The following is an 18140-nucleotide window of genomic DNA, read 5'->3' as shown; positions in this document are numbered from 1 at the left end:
TGAAAGTCAGATTTTATACGAAAATTGTTATTTTTTAGAAAGAAAAGAAATTGAATGGCATTATTTTACTCCAAATTTACATTATATATGATATCAGGAAAGTGCTGTTCCAGTAAGCATTAGCCGTGTATTTAATTATTCCGTTATGAAGTGCACTCTCCTATGCGAATTACTTTATAAGTCATTAATTTATTAGGGATAAGTATAAAAAAGTCATTATGGTAATTTTTCCGCATTTAATAAAACGCGCATAATTAATTTATACATCCATAATATTATACTGATGATGACTAACGTTTTGATGTAAATAAGGTAAATCACACGAAAGCTATCTGGAAACGGTGGGAAGTTTTCGCGGAGGAGCTTTTCAAAGAAATCAGCTTGTATTCATGTTACAGTCCAGGACGCCACCCCCTTCTTCTAACCCGAAAAAAATTCTTAAATTTAGGCTCATTTAGCAATTATTAATTCAGTAAATAAAATAAATAAGCAAATAATAATAATAAATAAATAATAAATAAGCAGATAATAATATAATAATAAGCAAATATAATAATAAGCAAATAATAATATAATAATAATAATGATAATAATATAATAATAATAATGATAATAATATAATAATAAGCAAATAATAATATAAAATAGAACCCGAAAAAAATTCTTAAATTTAGGCTCATTTAGCAATTATTAATTCAGTAAATAAAATAAATAAGCAAATAATAATAATAAATAAATAATAAATAAGCAGATAATAATATAATAATAATAATGATAATAATATAATAATAAGCAAATAATAATATAATAATATAATAATAAGCAAATAATAATATAATAATAATAATGATAATAATATAATAATAAGCAAATAATAATATAAAATAGAACCCGAAAAAAATTCTTAAATTTAGGCTCATTTAGCAATTATTAATTCAGTAAATAAAATAAATAAGCAAATAATAATAAATAATTTTATGAAGCAATGAAGCGTCTTTATTGTATCACATCTTGAATTCTGAAATCGAGAATGAAATTAATTATTGAATTCTTTCATTTATAACTAGTTTCTGTTGCATTTAAAAATAAGAAATGAGGCAAATATTATATGTAAAACTATTTGTATAATATCTCATTTTAATACGTCTTCGTGACGCTATACAGTGATATTGTTCATGCAAATTCTGTAATTAATAAATAGGTTTTAATTTTCTATAGCGTTAATAACACTTACCACGATTGATAAGTAGCACAAATGAAAGTTTTTTTATTCCAGTGTAATTATTCTCATATTCATATTTTTTAAAAATTTCTCTGCTTCGCAGTATGCTTTCAATTACAAATCAGTATTAATGCACTCTACTGCTCGTGGCATATCGGATAGGCTCTCTATGTTAAATTGGCATTACATTGCTCTGCATTTCCGCTTTTAGCAGGATGAACGGAACAAAAACAACGCGTTTGCTGCGTAAATATGAGACGTAGAAAAAATTAGACATTTAAATAGGCTCATTAGCTTTCATTCTGGGTGGGTGTGTTGCATGATAGAGAGTATATATGATACCAAGTCATTTTGTTTGGGTATAAACAAGTCTTTGTTTTACTGTGCAATGCAGGAAATCAACTCATGTATCTCATTTACTTACAGTGCTCACTTTTTAATCAAAAGGAACGGAAAAGTATTTTTGTAAACTCTAGAAAAACTACTGTTAATTTGATGCTACACATTTGCGAACAAAAAGCATAAGGATATTAGAGGATAGAACTTTGTTGTAAAAAAAGTATATAGGATAAAATTCTTTTCTTATTTTTTTTTTTGTGCTGTCATTTATATTATAGGAATGAGACGTATGTCTTATTTTTACAGCTTGCATAAAACTGTAACTCATATAAAAGGCATGTTTCGAGAAATTTTTAATAATATTAAGATATAAATGATGATTCGTACAAAATCAGTAGCGAAGTGCCTACGATGCATGAATAAAGTTAACTGGGGCTTGAATCTCCCCAAAACACGGATTCTTCTAAACAGTTACATCAAAAAAGTCGGAAGTTAGGCACAACCAATGGCAGTGGGAAAGATTACATTTACATTTACATTTTTAAATTCAATGAAACCTTTTACTCTTTGCATCACTCGAGGGTATCGCACAACTTCGAATACAATTCTTGATACTTTAGCTAGCACTCTTCCATTAACAATTAGAGCAAAAATGGAAAGCACCTACATGCTTAACCAAGTAGGTAAACCAAGTAGGTGCCTTTAACTTTTGCCTTTAACCACCTTTAACTTAACCAAGCTGCAGAATTTAAAAATCAAACCTTTCTGCCATCCAACTATAAAAAGAAAAAAATATCTCGATCTTATTCATCCAGCGCTTCGTTTCAGCAAAGTCAAATTCCCTATGTCTAACGCAAATTCAAGCAGTTCATATATTGAAGGATCAAAAACTAAAGGAAAATTTGGTTGATCAGTCTATTTCAAATTTATCTTTCAAATAATCAAACGGAAATGTCATCTCCATGATAATAATAGTATACACCAGGCTGAATTTTCAGTCATATAAACAGGGACTGAAATAGCCATTCTTAAAAATCTCAATTTACCGTAAGATCTGACTCCTAAGTAGCTATTTATGTGACTAAGAATGCCTTAACTTCCTTTGCATTAGTTTCCGATATAAATTCTCTTCTTGTTTTAATTCCAAAGTACAAAATTCAAAATTCATTGATCAAAGGATATAGTGGCCGTTTTGTTAATGATCAGGCAGCTAAATTAGCCAGCAGCAGTTCTTAATCAAGATGGCACTGAAATAATCCTTCCATGGTCTCGTTCAAATTTTAAGTACCAACTAAAACAACTTGCTTCAAAATATTGGCAAGATTACTGAAATAATTATTTATAGGGAAGAAGTACATATACTTTGATTCCCAACATAAGCTTCGCATCTCTGTACTCCAGTCTTTCAATAAATTATTATACAACAGGACAAGGAGCTTTCCTCACATATTTCTACGCAAGAAATATGGCGAACTATGACATCTATGTATGTGGGGAATAGGGAAATCCTGATCATTGCACTTTCTCATCCCCCTCAACTGAAGATAATCAACTAAAATCCTCACAAACTGATCTCTTGGCATTCCAAAGGTTTCTAAAAGATAAACGTCAGTATCCTAAATTAAAAAAAAATATGTAACGACTCTCTTCCTACGGCTTAGATATTTGTCAAGTATAATTTGCTCATGCTGTATAATTTTAATGAACGTTTACACCCTGTGGATATGTTCAATAAGATTCTACTTCCGAACTTTATAAACTGGAATAACCTGCTCCAGCATACCATTTTAAGTAACGTTTTAAAATTTGTGCTGGTCTATGGTCAAAATTTATTTTTTGTATTCCCAATTTTCGCATTCCCAAATCCCTAAGATATTAGATTCTTACAACGTTTTTTGATATTATTCTGAAATGATTTGGCCCCGTGGATCCGTTAGTATTATTACTACAGTTCCATTATAACAATGTGTTTCCCAGTACTTCTTATATTTATCTAGTTAAGTTTATCTGTTATTTTTGTTAATCAAAGCAAGTGTTCTCGATTTAATTTGGAAATTTTGCTTAAATTATACTGTAATCTATTTATGTCCTAAATCATTATTTTTAATGAATGCGGGGTGTACGATGGGATAGCACAATGTACATAATAGGTAAACTCTAGATCCTTTGGAAAGCTTCAGTACTTATCTCCTCAAGCTTTCGTTGTAAACTCTTAGAAAGCTTCCATTTTTTATAGTTAATAATGGAAGACATTATCCAGACTTTTCTCTGTATTTGTAAATAAGACGAACCGACTGATGCCTTTTTATAATTGTTTTTAATAGGAAAAGTGTTCAGAGTAATAATTTAATATTCACTCAATTTATTTCTAGAAGTTTAATTCTATGTACTCCTACTATACTTGGATGTCTCGCAATTTAAAATTCTGTAAAGTTTATAAGCTGTTGTTTTTGCAAAATTTATTTTTAATGTGTGCTATTGTAAGTCAATGTTCTGCTGTAAAGTAATTTGAGTATCTGAAATAATGTAATAATTATGTAAATTATATAATTATGTTCTGGGCCACAATGGAAACAATATCTTACAATGTTATTTGATTATCTCCTAATGCTAGGTATGTGGGAAAGCGAGATTAAAGAAAAAAGCATTATTCGTAGTTCAACAAAACACTGTTAAGATAATAAATCTTTATCTGCATCTTATTACGTGTTCTCAGCTGAATAAGTGACAGCTTAAACAAGTGAGAAACAATCGCAGATAGTGAAATAATTTTCTTTAGAGCAAGTACGAGAAAGTATGACAAACATATTTTGATCAAACGAAAAAAGAATCTGTTGGAGAAAATATTAAAAGCAACTTTTTTTTTATTCTGGTCTCCAAATACAGGAAACTACAAAATTTTACTTCAGAATGCAAGCTAATAGAGAAAATATTGTCTTCCCACCTCTCAGGTATCCAATAAGTTTTACATATAACTGATAAGATACAGAGAAAGACCACGTTAAAACTGAAATTTCATTAGATTTTCCTGTACCTTGTTAAAAATGAATTCTTTTATAATTCTAAGAAAATTTATCGCTAAAATGATTAATATGTGCTTACCCTTGCCGTCTCGACGTCAGGACAAACGACATGCGTATAGTTGATATTGACCATGTCAGAACCGCTGCAGATGGTGAGGCAAACATCTTCTAAATTGTGCTTACTCTTGGCTTGTAACTCCGCAAGTAGCTTTGCATCCTTTTAATAAAATACATCCTTTGAATGTTTAAGAAGCTCTTGTATGAAAAATTAATACTGAAATTTCTTAACTAATATTAATTTTCATAAGCAGAAATATTATACGAGGTCTAGAGACTTCCAGGTAAAATTTCGAGAGCACAAAACTTCTAGTTTATTTATAAAAATTCAAAAATAGTCACATATGCAATGAAACAACAACATCTTTCTTGTTTCGTTTTTTTTTTTTTTTTTTTTTTTTTTTGTGGTACAATTTTATACAATTTATACTAGTATTTAATACTATTTTTCATAATCAAAAGACGTGTTTTTCTTCCACTCATTGTTTTGAATATTCCTTAATAACTTATAAAATCGAAACAGGAAACAAAAATGTAATGAGACCGTTTACATCGTGGAGGAACAGGCAAACTTTCAACTGTCATTTTGTATGTTGGATTTCGTAATGGCGTAAATAGGAGTGTGCAAGGTATGCAACTTCATAGGGTCTCAAAATGGCCTTATATATCCCTTAGATGTTCTTCAGGATTAGATTTACGTGTTTAAATTTTAAATTAAAAAATAGAAAAAAGGTTTTTTCCCATAAAATCATATATATATATATATATATATAATGTGCAATATTATTTATTATAAAAACAAAAGCAGAGTATAGTGTAATTCCAGATGGGGGAAGCTTAAACTTCTCTTGTTTCAGCTCCTTAAGCCCTTAAGCTTCGTTTCTGAATTTCTAGGTAGGCATCAGGAACTGCATAAGAATGAACCTGCAAAAATGCCAATTGAAAGAAATTCAAATACAAAACACGTTGCATATTGTTTTTCTGATTCCTCGCGACACAACCACTTTCAAGTCGTTAATGATGAAATGCAAAGAATTCTGCTCTAATAATAATATGAAGACTTACTGGCTAACTGGTAAAGGACTTTCCAAATTTCTGTAGTCAAGCCTATGTGGATAAGGGCTGCAAAAACGAAGCAACGGGGCATCAGAACCCTCTGTAATTAATTATATCTCCCAGTAAGAGGGAAGGTCCAGGAAGTATTTCGCAGTTCTGCCACATGTCAAATGTTTTCCGGTACATCAAAAAGGAGTTTAGGGTAAAGATTAACAATGTTCTTACCCCTTTGTTAGCAATATCTATGATTCTGTTTTGGTTAGATAATTAAATTATTTACGCAACTCTTATATTACGTACATATACTGAGTAAAATTTTAAAAAATAAATAAATGAAAAAATTTATATCCCTTTTTCTTCTGTTCAATTTCTCCTTTTCACAGTTTTGTACTTTATTTATTTATCCAGTTCCCAGATAGCTGATTAATTAATTTTGTGCCGTTTTTCCATTTTGCAGTTATCAAAACAGCTGATTAGTGAAATTTAGTGATGCACAAGTATTCCAGTATTTACTTAAATATATTTAATTTTAAGGAAAATTATATGAGTTCTCTGCCTAGTATTAAACGTAATTTTTTAATGATAACAAAGTTTTGTTCGATATGATGATTAAAAAATCGAAGTATACATTTTTATAGTTATTTGATTATGCACATGAAGCTCTTTATAACAATTTTACGCGTCCAGTAGAAAAAGAACGTAATAATGTAAGGTCACTCTCGCAAAAATTACACAGCTGGGGAATTTTTTCACCCATCATTATTATGGAGTGGTCACTAAAACGAGTATCGACTGTATTAACCTTTCCAGCGCTAGTCTTAGAATAGAAATACACAAGTATCACCTGCCAAAATCACAGGATAAAAGGGATTCATTCAAAATATTGAACTTTTTAAGTAAAACTTGTAAGTCTTTCGAAAAGATGATCAGACGTGACAAGTTGTTTTAATCAATAATTCATATCCATGCAATTATTAACCAGCTTTAGAAGCTTTGAGTATATAGCATAGCTTAGAAGAAACTGTCATAATCGTAAAGAAATATTCTAATTTCGCAGGAAAGATATGGAACGTATTATTAAATTAATTAAAAATGTATTGAATATTTTAGTAATCAGCTATTTTACTTGATGAAGATAACATAAAATGCCATATTTTGCTACTTACACAGTCCTCTCAATCACTATGTAAGTAGTTTTTATACCATTTCCTATGTTTAGATATTTCATAACTGGTTGCATATGTCTACATTAGAGTCAACATTTCAGGAAATAACTCTACAAAGAGAGATATTTTTCAAGCACTCTTTATTATACAATAAATAAATGGGAAAAAAACCTCTTTCCATACTTTGCGACAAAACTCGAAAACAGATTTTAAATTTGTTTTCAAGGTATCCAACTTCACAAGAGAAATACTTCATTTTTTTTTCCTTTCTTTTTGTAAAAGGCTGGTTTTATATAAGCACTAATGCATTAAAAATATTTCTGTTCCAGGAAATCCAACCCATTATGAAATTAAGTATTTTGAGCAAATTTTCGTACTCAGTTTTCAACTCCTGGCGAATAGATTGGCTACTCGGGAGTTTTTATGTTTTCACCAGGCATAACGTACATATGAGCCAATTTCCCTTAAAAAATCTTTTACGAAAGCATTCCTTTTCAGTAGATAGCTTTCGTGATCTTTGAAGAAATCTAAATAATACAATTAAATCAAATAGGAACCCAAAGAAATTAAATGGAGAGGCGGAGGAAAAATTATACACCTTTTATAAAAGTGATTTGCTTAAGCAATTTTTTATGAAATTTCTGTTATGAATATATGTTTACATTGTATTTTATTGTGGTTTCAAATTCTGGAGTAATTCAGATTTGTAGGCAAGTAACTTATGGTGTACTATTGACATGATTTCTTTTTGTAAGAGTACCTGTTGTGCTGCCTGTCTGCTAGCCTATTGTTACGAAATGTAAAGGCGCGGTAAGTTGACTTCCCCGCAAAGCAGTTTTAGGGTTGCCATAAAATAGCAAGGACGGCAGGGTTGCCACATTTGGCGAGAAATCGCCCATTTGGCGATATTTGACGATAAAATTGGCGATATACCATGGATGGTTGGAGAACCTTCTGGAACGAATTCTTACCAGTTTACCCCAGAATGTTCCCGAACACAAGCCGAAAGCTATATAAACCCTGCTGGTCCGCAGTCAGGGCGTATGCGTCTCTCATCGAGTGAGTGTGTCTCGTCTAGCGAGTCAATCCCTGCGGAGGCGATCGCTTTGACAGCCGGCTAGCGAGTGCCGAGTAGGTCGTCGAGTGCACCGAAAGAGTCTCGTAGACCGTCGCGGTTAATGCATCGTCGAGAGAGCGTGTTGAGCTCCGGAAACGACTGAACCGAGAGTCAGGAGTTGCACTCTGTGTGTCGTCGAGAGCATCGCGAGTTGTAGCGGAGAGAGTCTCGAGAGTACGTGGAGTTCCGAGAACGACAGCAGAAGCAGAGTCGGGAGCTGTACTCCGGAAAGCAGAGTCGGGTGCTTTGCAGGAAGCTTGTCTCCACCGTTATTGCCTAACAGTGTGAAGGCTGTGTCGCTGATTGTTCCAGCGTGTTTATAGTAGTTCATAGACGACTGTAAAACGTGTTTTGGAGCTGTCCTGACAATACTGACAAATAAAATGTGTTTCGATAATTAAAAAAAAAGTAACACTATAATTTAACCAGTTATTCATTCATTTCTTATAAAATAGTAACTAGTAATAATAACTGTAACAATCCTTAGATTAATGAGAATGTCATATAAAATTTTAATTACGTTTTACATATAATTTCTGCTAATATAGAGAGAGTTTCTGTTTTTAATGTTGTATTCCGTATGATTCTGTATTCTCATGATTCTGTATTAATGTTCTCGATACGTACCCCGATAATCATATAAACTGCCAGTCTATAGTCATCTCATAAAAATTTGATCCCCCAAACTATCAAAGTTAGATAAATAATCAACTGATGACAAGAATAAAGCTTCAATTTTCACCCTCCTTCAGGGCCAGATTTACGTATATGCTACAGCTTAGGCCTCCCAAATTTAAAATATATTATAACAGACTTATAAAGGAATCTATATCTCAAATAGCTTAGGGCTTTATCAAATCTGAATCTGGCTCTGCCCTCCCTAAACTTTACTGACCTAAAAATTGAAAAGGAATTAAAAAGGGAAGGGCACTTGTTAATGTTCCTGCCAAATACTTCTAGTATGTGTTTTCCACCTTCGTAACCTACTACCACTTGCTTGTATTGCTTAATTCATTCCTCCAAGAAGTAGTCCTAATTGGAAAACCCTTGATTTTTTTCCACCGTTCTTTACGGAGTGCTGTAAATTACTCGAACGGCGAGTCTATGGGAAGAACCCAGAATTTTTTTCTTGCATAATAGCTCACGAGCTCTATTTATCTGACGGAGAGATCGAGTAACATCTGTAAGATTCAGAATGAATTTATACTCTCTTTCGTAAGGACGGTTGTGCCTGAAGTGCATTTCTTGCACTCGTCTAGTTGCATAGCGTCACCTCAATAAGGCATCGAAATTTCAATTAATATTGTGAGATAAAGTTGAGTAAATCCTGAAGGGAACATACCAATGCAACCTTAGGATGCGCAAAATTGGCATATGTAGAGCATTCATTACCTAGATCAAACGTTTTGAGGCGAAGACGAACTTTTAAGGAATTACAGCACTTTAGGAAAACAGCCCTTTGGAATATACATGAAATTGCAAAAAATATATTCCAGCCTTCTCTGATGCGCGTTAAAAAAAGTGGTTCTCTGATGCGCGTTGTGGTTAAAAACATTCATGATTCAGTGACAAACTGTGAATGAATATCATGGCCGTGAAGTTCTCGATAGGTTTAAAAAAAAAAGAGCCATTTAGTTGCAGCTAAGTTCGAGGCGTATAGATGCTCTATCTAGACCAAACTTGATTTTTTGGCTCGAAAAGAATTTTGGTTAGTTTCAAAATTGCTGGAAGTAATCATGGTGCTAGACAACATAAAATATATAATAAACTTGTCAGGACTTGTGTTTCTCTTGATTTGCTTTGGAAACATGGAATGCCCTGAATAAGAACAGGGAGCTTACCCAAGCTATGTTCAAGATTTGTGTATAACAGACGACACAAGCAGGAAGGGTATACGAAACCCTTTATTTTCAATACTTTACAGGCACTTCCGAACTTCGGAATACAGAGACCAACCACTTGTGGTCTGAACGTAAGAATATAAAACTACTAACTATAACTAAAATCTAACTTTAAATTAGTATACAAATGCCTATCACTAAGACTGGCCTTTATTTAAAAAAAAGGTACGTGTGTAGTACGCCGAGCTGCTGAAACTACAATAAGTTTGCAAATATCAAGAGGGCTAAACCTCTGGCCTTAAAGGCAACCAGCAACCGAGGGAAAACTCGTAAAACTGCAGTGGCAAGCGACTTGCTTCCTAAAACTCCTTCTCTCTTCCGCTTGGCAAAAAGCCACAACTTAAGTACTTGGGCGTTAGCAAGACAATTTGCATAAACAAGTTAAAGCATTTAATTCTGGCCGGAAGTAGAAAATAAGAAGTGATAGTACAGTTTTAAAATAAAATAAACGTTAGTAAAAATTAGGATCCTTACAAACTTACTCTTAAGTTTCACTTTTTACATTTCTGTTACAGTTATCCTTAGCGTTTTTAGTGTTTATTTCGAACGTTAATAACAGTAGTTTGTATTTTTAAATGAATCGTATTTGAAAGGCCATCGAAAATCAGAATCAAGCAAAATGCCATTTTAGATGGATGTTGTTTTATATTAAAATTTTCGAGCAGGACTAGGAAATGTTTTTCTACTAAAGGAACAAATTTATTCTACAAGAAGTCAAAAAACATTCTTCCTAGGGAAATTATTATAGTATGTTATAATTTCAATACGAACTTATAAAGCATTACTGTAATTCATCGTTAGCTATCTGCAGATAGAAATAAATAGACGATTAAATGTAGAACATAACATATTTTATAAATTATATTTTTCTTCACCAACTCATTAAAATATATTCAAAATAAGTTTTCCCGCAATCACATAAGAATTCTTTTGTAATATTTTCCTTTATAGCAATTAAATTTAAAAATATTTCTGACAGAAGCTTTGTATAACGCCAGTTTTATCTAGTTATGAAATGAAGGCTAAATGTGGTAAAGGACCGAGATCCCCAGTTGTGCGTGTGCAAAGGTTTCACGTGTTTGTAACTTTCTTTAGCACACTTGCCACACCTGATCCCATGTGGGTCTTAGACTCAGAAGTCCTTCACTTAATCGTACACCAGTAAGTCAAACGAGCGAAGGATTTGTAGTTAATAATCCATCGATCTTTTATAATTAACCCACTGGGAGACATATTTCATTGAAAATCGAGTTAATGACATTACTACATTGCAAAATGTTATGTCCATAATATAATTTTTAAAATCGGGGCATATTTAATATAATCCAGCCATTAAGCAATGATGTGAAGTAGATAAATAGTATTTTTCTCAAAAGCGTGTTATATTCACCAGATAGTGAAAAGTCACTAAGATACACCACTTATGCCCAAATTTTAGTCCCTATTATAAACCACTTATGTTCAAATTTTGAAAATTAACTCATAAATTTTTATTTTCAAAGATTAAAAATGGGTCATAAAAATGATTACTATTTACTTAAAATATGAATGCTATGGAAATAAACCACTTAAATATACTATAGAGTAATTCATTCACTGAAATTAAAAGATTAAAAATTGGTCATAAAAATCATTAATATTTACGTAAAATAAGAATGTTATATAGATAAACAAGTTTAAAATGCTATAGAATCATTCGCTCGATGAAAATGCATGTAAAAAATCTTTACATAACAAACATGTAAATACTGCATAATTTTATAAAGATTCCGTACTGTGTGCTTAAGTTATAGTTGAATGTGAAGAATCTAAAGAACTAGTAAGAGAATAAATGCTTGAGTTCGTGAGGCAATAATTAAACTTGAAGAGTTAAAAGACCCTATATTATGCAAAGAAGATTTAACAGAACTCCGTCTTAGAGTTTTATAATAAAGCCGACACTCGGGCTTGAACTTAGGAAACTAAGATTAAAACTTAACTATTCTTAACTAAAAAGATATAGCCGAAGCTATCAAGATTCTAACGGAGTTGGTCCCTTAACGCTAGCTGACTGCGAAGCTATCAGGGGCCTAAAGCACGGACGAGAGTAAAAATAGCTTAAGAGAGAATAGCCTAAAAAGGCGGACGAGTGCTACCCAGAATATCTGGTTCTCTCTGACTAAGACAGTAGAACTTCGCGGTTAAATACCACTCTTCCTCAATTTGTGATTCCTCAATTCCTCAATTCAAACGTGATTCTAAAACTGCGTACTGACCGGAAGTGGTAAGTTGAAATTAAGAAACGCTGGGAAAGGAAGTTTAACTTAAAATTTAACTGTTAATAAAATTAACAAATTCCTTACATTTTAAAAAAGATTGTAACATAACTAGGTGGGACTCGTCTCTGACTGCGTGGCAGCTTCGCTTTTAATTATCCGAATTATGAATTTCGTTGCCTTTATCTGTTTTTATACAAAAGCATTTCAGGAATATGATATTTTTTAGATTCACTTGTAGATGGAGAAGGAAATAATATTCAGCCGCTGAAAGCACTTTTACTGAAATAAAAATCTAATTTCAATTAGCGTTGGGATTCTTGCATTCCGTTCCACTTGCAGTATCAATTTTATTTGGCCGGTTCTAATCCTCTTAGATGAAAATAAATTATTTATGTTTAAAATTTTAAAAAACTAAAAAGCAACAGGCCTAAATTTATACAGAAGAAATTGTCTGGAAAATGCTAGATGATAAATATATGCTTGGACCATAAGTTTCTGAATGATGTTCAGGTATATAAGCACGGACAAATTCAATAGATTTCCCAAAAACGTAAACGGTGGCCAACAGATTATTATATCATAGTAATCTAGATCTGTAGTATATGTAAAAATATGTTTGCAAAAAGTAAAGACTCTAAAACTTTACAAGAAATATATTGGATAATGATATAAATCGCTTGTGAAATATAAAATTAAAAATTATTATTTTCCTATCAAGTTTCTTTCCTTCTAGTTAAGAACCGATTTGTATCATTTAAAGAATATTAGTTTTATTTGCCCTCGATAAATTAAATAAAGGAGTAGTTGTAAATATATAGATTTTTTCTTGAATATTTTTCTGTTCGAAAAAACAGGTCATTTTGATTTCTTCAAAGAAGTAGGCATAAAGTGATCAGATATCCCCCATTACCGGCGGAAATGATCTCGCATTTGAACTTGAAATTCGAATCCTTCAGGATTTTTATTTTACAAATGCTTAACCAAAATGCATTAAAAATAAAATAGGAAGGTAGATATATCAGAAGCAAGTTTAGTTTCAAATCATTTGGAAATTATTCTGATTAATGAAAATTTAAATCAGTGCGTTCTTTGTTGAGATTTCATGTTTAAAACAATATATGTTAAAGAAATAAAAAAAGGGTTCAATGTTAACCATTCCCCGTGCAACGGTTGAACACATTAACTACGGCAGATGTCGAGTTAAAAACTCGTCGGGGAAGGCCAGACCCATCGATTATTTAGTGGTTTGATCAATGAGAATATTACCTACGTGCACCACAGGGAAGGACCAATTTTATACTTGCGATGAAAAGGAATCAGTTTGGGTGAACACACCAAGGCACGAATCCAAGTGTTTTCTATCCTCTTTCCTTACTAGCAGCCTCTCGAAAAGACTTCCGGCTCTCCAGTATTTTAAGTGCCCCATGCCGTAAATACACTGAACGTTTACAAACATCCTTGCCTTCTCCGGTATTTCAACTCGGATTCAAGGTCATGGCACCCTGCCATAGCCGTGCCAAAAAACGCTAGCTTCCCTACCACCATGCCAAAAAAGTCGGTATGAATATTACTGTGAGATCTTATATAATATAGGTGGTGGTCTCCAGACATTTTGAATAGAGTGCGAAACGCATTTGAAAAGAACTGTTGGAACTGTGCCTGTCCAGACTTAAGAATAGTAGCTGAATTTGAATCTGCTATTCAGTACTAATGCGCTTACTGAAGGGATGTGCAATTAATAATATAACTAATTAATTAGTTAATACTAGGCATTAAAAGAAACTGAACTGAAACTTGAGACACTAAAAAAGCAATATAAGGAAACCAAACATAACTTGAATACTCTCGGTGAAGAGCTTAACAAAATTTAAAAACACCTGTTTAAAAAATTACGCATTTCTGAAAAACACATGTTTTGTTGTAAAATAATTTGCACTCTTACATATCATTAATGCTAATAAAAGATATTGCTTGAATAGAATGCAGTTTGCCCTCTTCATGTTATAAGTTTTCCGTTTGAGTAGAAAACAACCCTCTTAATCACTGTTATTCTAACATGAGAGAAATTACCTGTTTTATCCAGCCGGTCTTGAATATCTTATGTTCAGGATAAGCATATTTAATATTCGCACAAAAAAGAACTGCTAAATAACATTTGTTATCTATTAGTGAAACGAAATAATCAAAACTTTTAGTAAAAATTTTAAAAACTAGATTCTGACTTTAATAGAATATATCTGAAGTATTGTGAAAGTAATTTATTTTCTTCCAATTTACGTCTTTACCCTAATTCACAACAGATTAGCAGCGCAAAAATCTGCCTAGCGGAAATGAACAGGTCTGAAATTGAACATGTTGAGTTAAAACTGCAGTATAGAATAAAATAAGAATAAGGTGATGCAAGACTGAAGAGTTATTAAAATTGTTTTTCAGATTTTAGGAAAAAAAATGACGCAGAAGAACATAACGAAAGGTAACATTACAGAAGCTCTGCTGAACTTTGCAAATTATATTCTTTCCTCCGAAAAACTTGACAGCTGCTGCGTCCTGTTTTACGTGGCATTTAGACATGAATATGTCCTTGCTATTTCATAATCGCTATTAATCAAGATGAGTCAGTAAAAAACGTCTCTTTAAATAAGATGATGAGACATAAATCGCTTCGCTTATTTACCTTTAGAGTAAACAGAGGATGGAGTTGAAGAAATTGTGACAGGTATGAATGCAAGGAGAAAATAAAATGCTAAAATGTTTTTAAGAATTGGAGGTGAGCGGGATCTTTAAAGTACAACAAGTGCTTTTAGCAAGAACAAAGAATCAGTGATTTCCGAAACCCGCTATGAAAGTTTTTCAAGAGCTATTAGAGTATTTATTTTTCAAATTAATATAACATAAATATAATTAAACGTAACACTTTTGCTTGAAGATTTCAGTTATAAATAAATTTAATACAGAAAATTCAGTTAGTGAAAATGCAGACGAAAACGAATTAGTTTCCTTATGGTAGTTTCGCCTCACTAGCAGGAAAATAATTGCATTTCCTTAAAAAATAACAGAAAACATATATCGTTATTTTTAGCTCATAATTCTCAGATTTAACTTTAGTCCTCATAAATAACAATGAAAGCTTTTAAGAAAAATTCACAAGAAGGTTTTTATAAAATGCTTGACTTGCAATAAAATGAAGCAAATATTCTCGAAATTTATTTGTGACTTTGTCGATTAATTATCAGATTAGAATATTTTAATAAATAAAAGCATATAAAATTAAATAAATATTTTCATAAATATGCCTGAAATTATTTAGCCAGTTTGTTGTCTAGCTTTCTGATCATTTTATTTCATAACAGAATATTAACGGATTTTGATATAGCTAGATTTATATATTTTGATATAGCTAGATTTTATAGAATTTCGAGGAAAATAAATAAAAAATAGAAGTGCTTACTTTTGGGATGCCTCCAGCTCGTATATCATTCACTTGCGAAAGTTCAAGAGCTTGACCGTCCTGTAATAATAATACACATAAATGGATAAAGTATTTGCAAAAATACATGTTTTAAAGCAAACATAAATCTCAAATAAATGGTACGTTTATGAACAGTTAAATTATATTACACTTAAGTTTTCTCGATAAAAGTTTATTTGGCAGTTTTATATTATACTGCGTAAGAGCTTATTTAAGGTACAGCGTATCCTAATTTTTTCTGAAATTTCTAATCCTTAGAGATATTTCATAAGTTCATTACACGAATGACGAGACATTGATTTATAAAACTTGTAATGTTTCTAACTACTTTGTCTATGCTTAACTTCGTAGAAACCTAGTTGAACTATGTAGCGACTTATCGCTGAGTCCAGGTGTGTAAATGAAAAGTCCAGAGAGGGGTTAAACTCACCCATTTTTTATCTCACACTAAGAACACAGATGGCCGCTTTCTCGGGCTTACAGAAAAGCCTCCATATGGGCTTTAAATCAAGAAAAGAAAATAAGAAACTAACCTAACTAAGTTGAATATGGAAACCTTACAAAATTATCTAACGTTGTTGGCCCTTAATTAAACTAAAAGGCGAATATCAGCAGGCTCGTTCAATACGGCCGAGCATAGTAAGGTTTAAACAGGAAAGCAGCCTGAGGGCAAACACGCGCCACTAAGGACTTTTAAGCTCTTCAACTGAAGTAAGTGAAGCCTTCCTTTAAATGCTTTTTCTACCTCATTTGCATGCAAAGCGATGCTAAAAACTTATTCTGGTAGGGAATAGTAGATGGGAAACGATAATATACCACAGAACATGTTTAAACGTTAAAATAACTGCTAGAAATTTAAAATAACCTCTACAAACTTAAACAGGATTACTGCGGTTACCAATAAAAAATGATCAACGATAGATACCGGGTGGTTGAAAAACGATTATGTTATTTGTTTTGTGCAAAACGGTTCACATTTATGTTGGACATTAAATGTTTGAATATAATTTCGTATTGGACATTAAATGTTGTATTAAACGTATTGGACATTAAATGTTTGAATATAATTTTTTTATACAGCCTTAAATTTTAGAATTTATGTTAATTGTATATACTGAGTATCAGAGCATGTCGCAAAATAACTAATGTATTTTCAACCATTTAACTTCAGTAAATTTCTTTCTCCTCTGAGAGCAAATAATAGCTATTTTCACCTTTAATGGCAGGTGAGAACATCGCCGTTTTTTAGATTACGTCGTCATTTTTAACATGGGAAAGCACATGAGAGCTCTCTCCTTAAGAGCAGAGCAGAGATTCATTCGTAAAAGATTTTCTGAGGGAAACTGGCTTGTTGGCCTCTACAACTCAATACGATTCTTTTGGCTATACGGCTGTTTAACTGGAGTTACTATATATACAGGGGTTGGACAAAAATATGGAAACACCTTTAAAAAAACATGTTTCTTTGCTTAATATGGTGTAGGAAACTCGTTAGCAGACAAAAAAGCTTGCAGTCTTCTCGGAATGGACAAATACAGTTCCTGTATGTTTGCCAAGGGAATATTATACCATTCTTCCTGCAAAACGGTGGCAAGTTCAGATAACGATGTTGGCGGTGGATAACGAGAACGCACTTTCCGTTCCAATGTAGACCACAAAGGTTCGATAATATTCAGGTCTGGCGACTGTGGCGGCCAGGGGAGATGGGACAACTCATCCTCGTGCTCAGAAAACCAGTCCTGGACAATGTGAGCTGTGTGAATAGGGGCTTTGTCGTCTTGAAAGACACCATCACCATCGGGGAACAAAGTTTGTACCATGGGATGAACTTGATCGGCCAAAATGTTCACATAAGTCTTGGCAGTCATGTGCCCTGACACAGTTATCATGGGGCTAGCAGAGAACCACGATATGGCTGCCCAAACCATAACAGAACCCCCGCCATGTTTCACTCTTGGCAACAAGCAGTCTGTATTATAGGCTTGAGATGGCGTTCTCCAGACGTAAACTCGGCCAGAAGTGGGAAACAATGTGAAAGAAGACTCGTCAGACCATATTACTCGCTTCCACTGCTCTATAGTCCAGGCTTTATGACTTAAACACCACCTTTTCCTGTTACGGGCATTAGCATCACTGATGAGTGGCTTCTCAATTGCAGCACGGCCGGCAATTCCCTGTTTATGAAGCTCCCTTCTAATTGTTTTGGTACTCACAGGGTTCGGTAACACAACATTCATTTCAGCAGTAACTTTTGAAGCTGTGGTCTTCTTATTTTTCGTCACAATTGCCCTTAATGATCGTCTGTACCGATCACTCAGGACACACTTCCGTCCGCGCTGTGATTTAGCAGATGATGTTTTTCCGCTTTTCAAATATGCGGAATAAATCTTCGATACAGTACCTCTTGAAACACTAAACACCTCGGCTACCTTGCTTACGGAAGCACCTACCATACGTGCTCCAACAATTTGCCCACGTTCGAAGTCTGTTAACTCTGACATAATGCAATGACAACCTCACATAACAGTACTC

General features: G+C 32.8%; 1 protein-coding gene across 5 annotated transcripts in view; it reads right to left on the bottom strand.

Annotated features, from left to right (window-relative positions):
* LOC118189844 (1-phosphatidylinositol 4,5-bisphosphate phosphodiesterase-like) overlaps window positions 1-18140 on the bottom strand; it is a 163880-nt gene that overhangs the window by 73616 nt on the left and 72124 nt on the right. For all 5 annotated transcript variants that reach the window (XM_035360518.2, XM_035360521.2, XM_035360520.2 and 2 more), the window contains exons 4-5: window positions 15588-15647; window positions 4664-4801 (exon numbers count right to left, since the gene is read on the bottom strand). In XM_035360518.2, coding sequence (XP_035216409.1) covers window positions 4664-4801; window positions 15588-15647 — 198 coding nt within the window. The remainder of the gene's footprint in view (window positions 1-4663; window positions 4802-15587; window positions 15648-18140) is intronic.

The sequence above is a fragment of the Stegodyphus dumicola genome, chromosome 1 (genome assembly GCF_044657685.1).
Source record: "Stegodyphus dumicola isolate Sdum_Otavi_A_Nest chromosome 1, ASM4465768v1".
NCBI lineage: Eukaryota > Metazoa > Arthropoda > Arachnida > Araneae > Eresidae > Stegodyphus > Stegodyphus dumicola.
The sequence above is the reverse complement of the archived record's forward strand: the minus strand, read 5'-3'. Positions and strand labels throughout refer to the sequence as shown.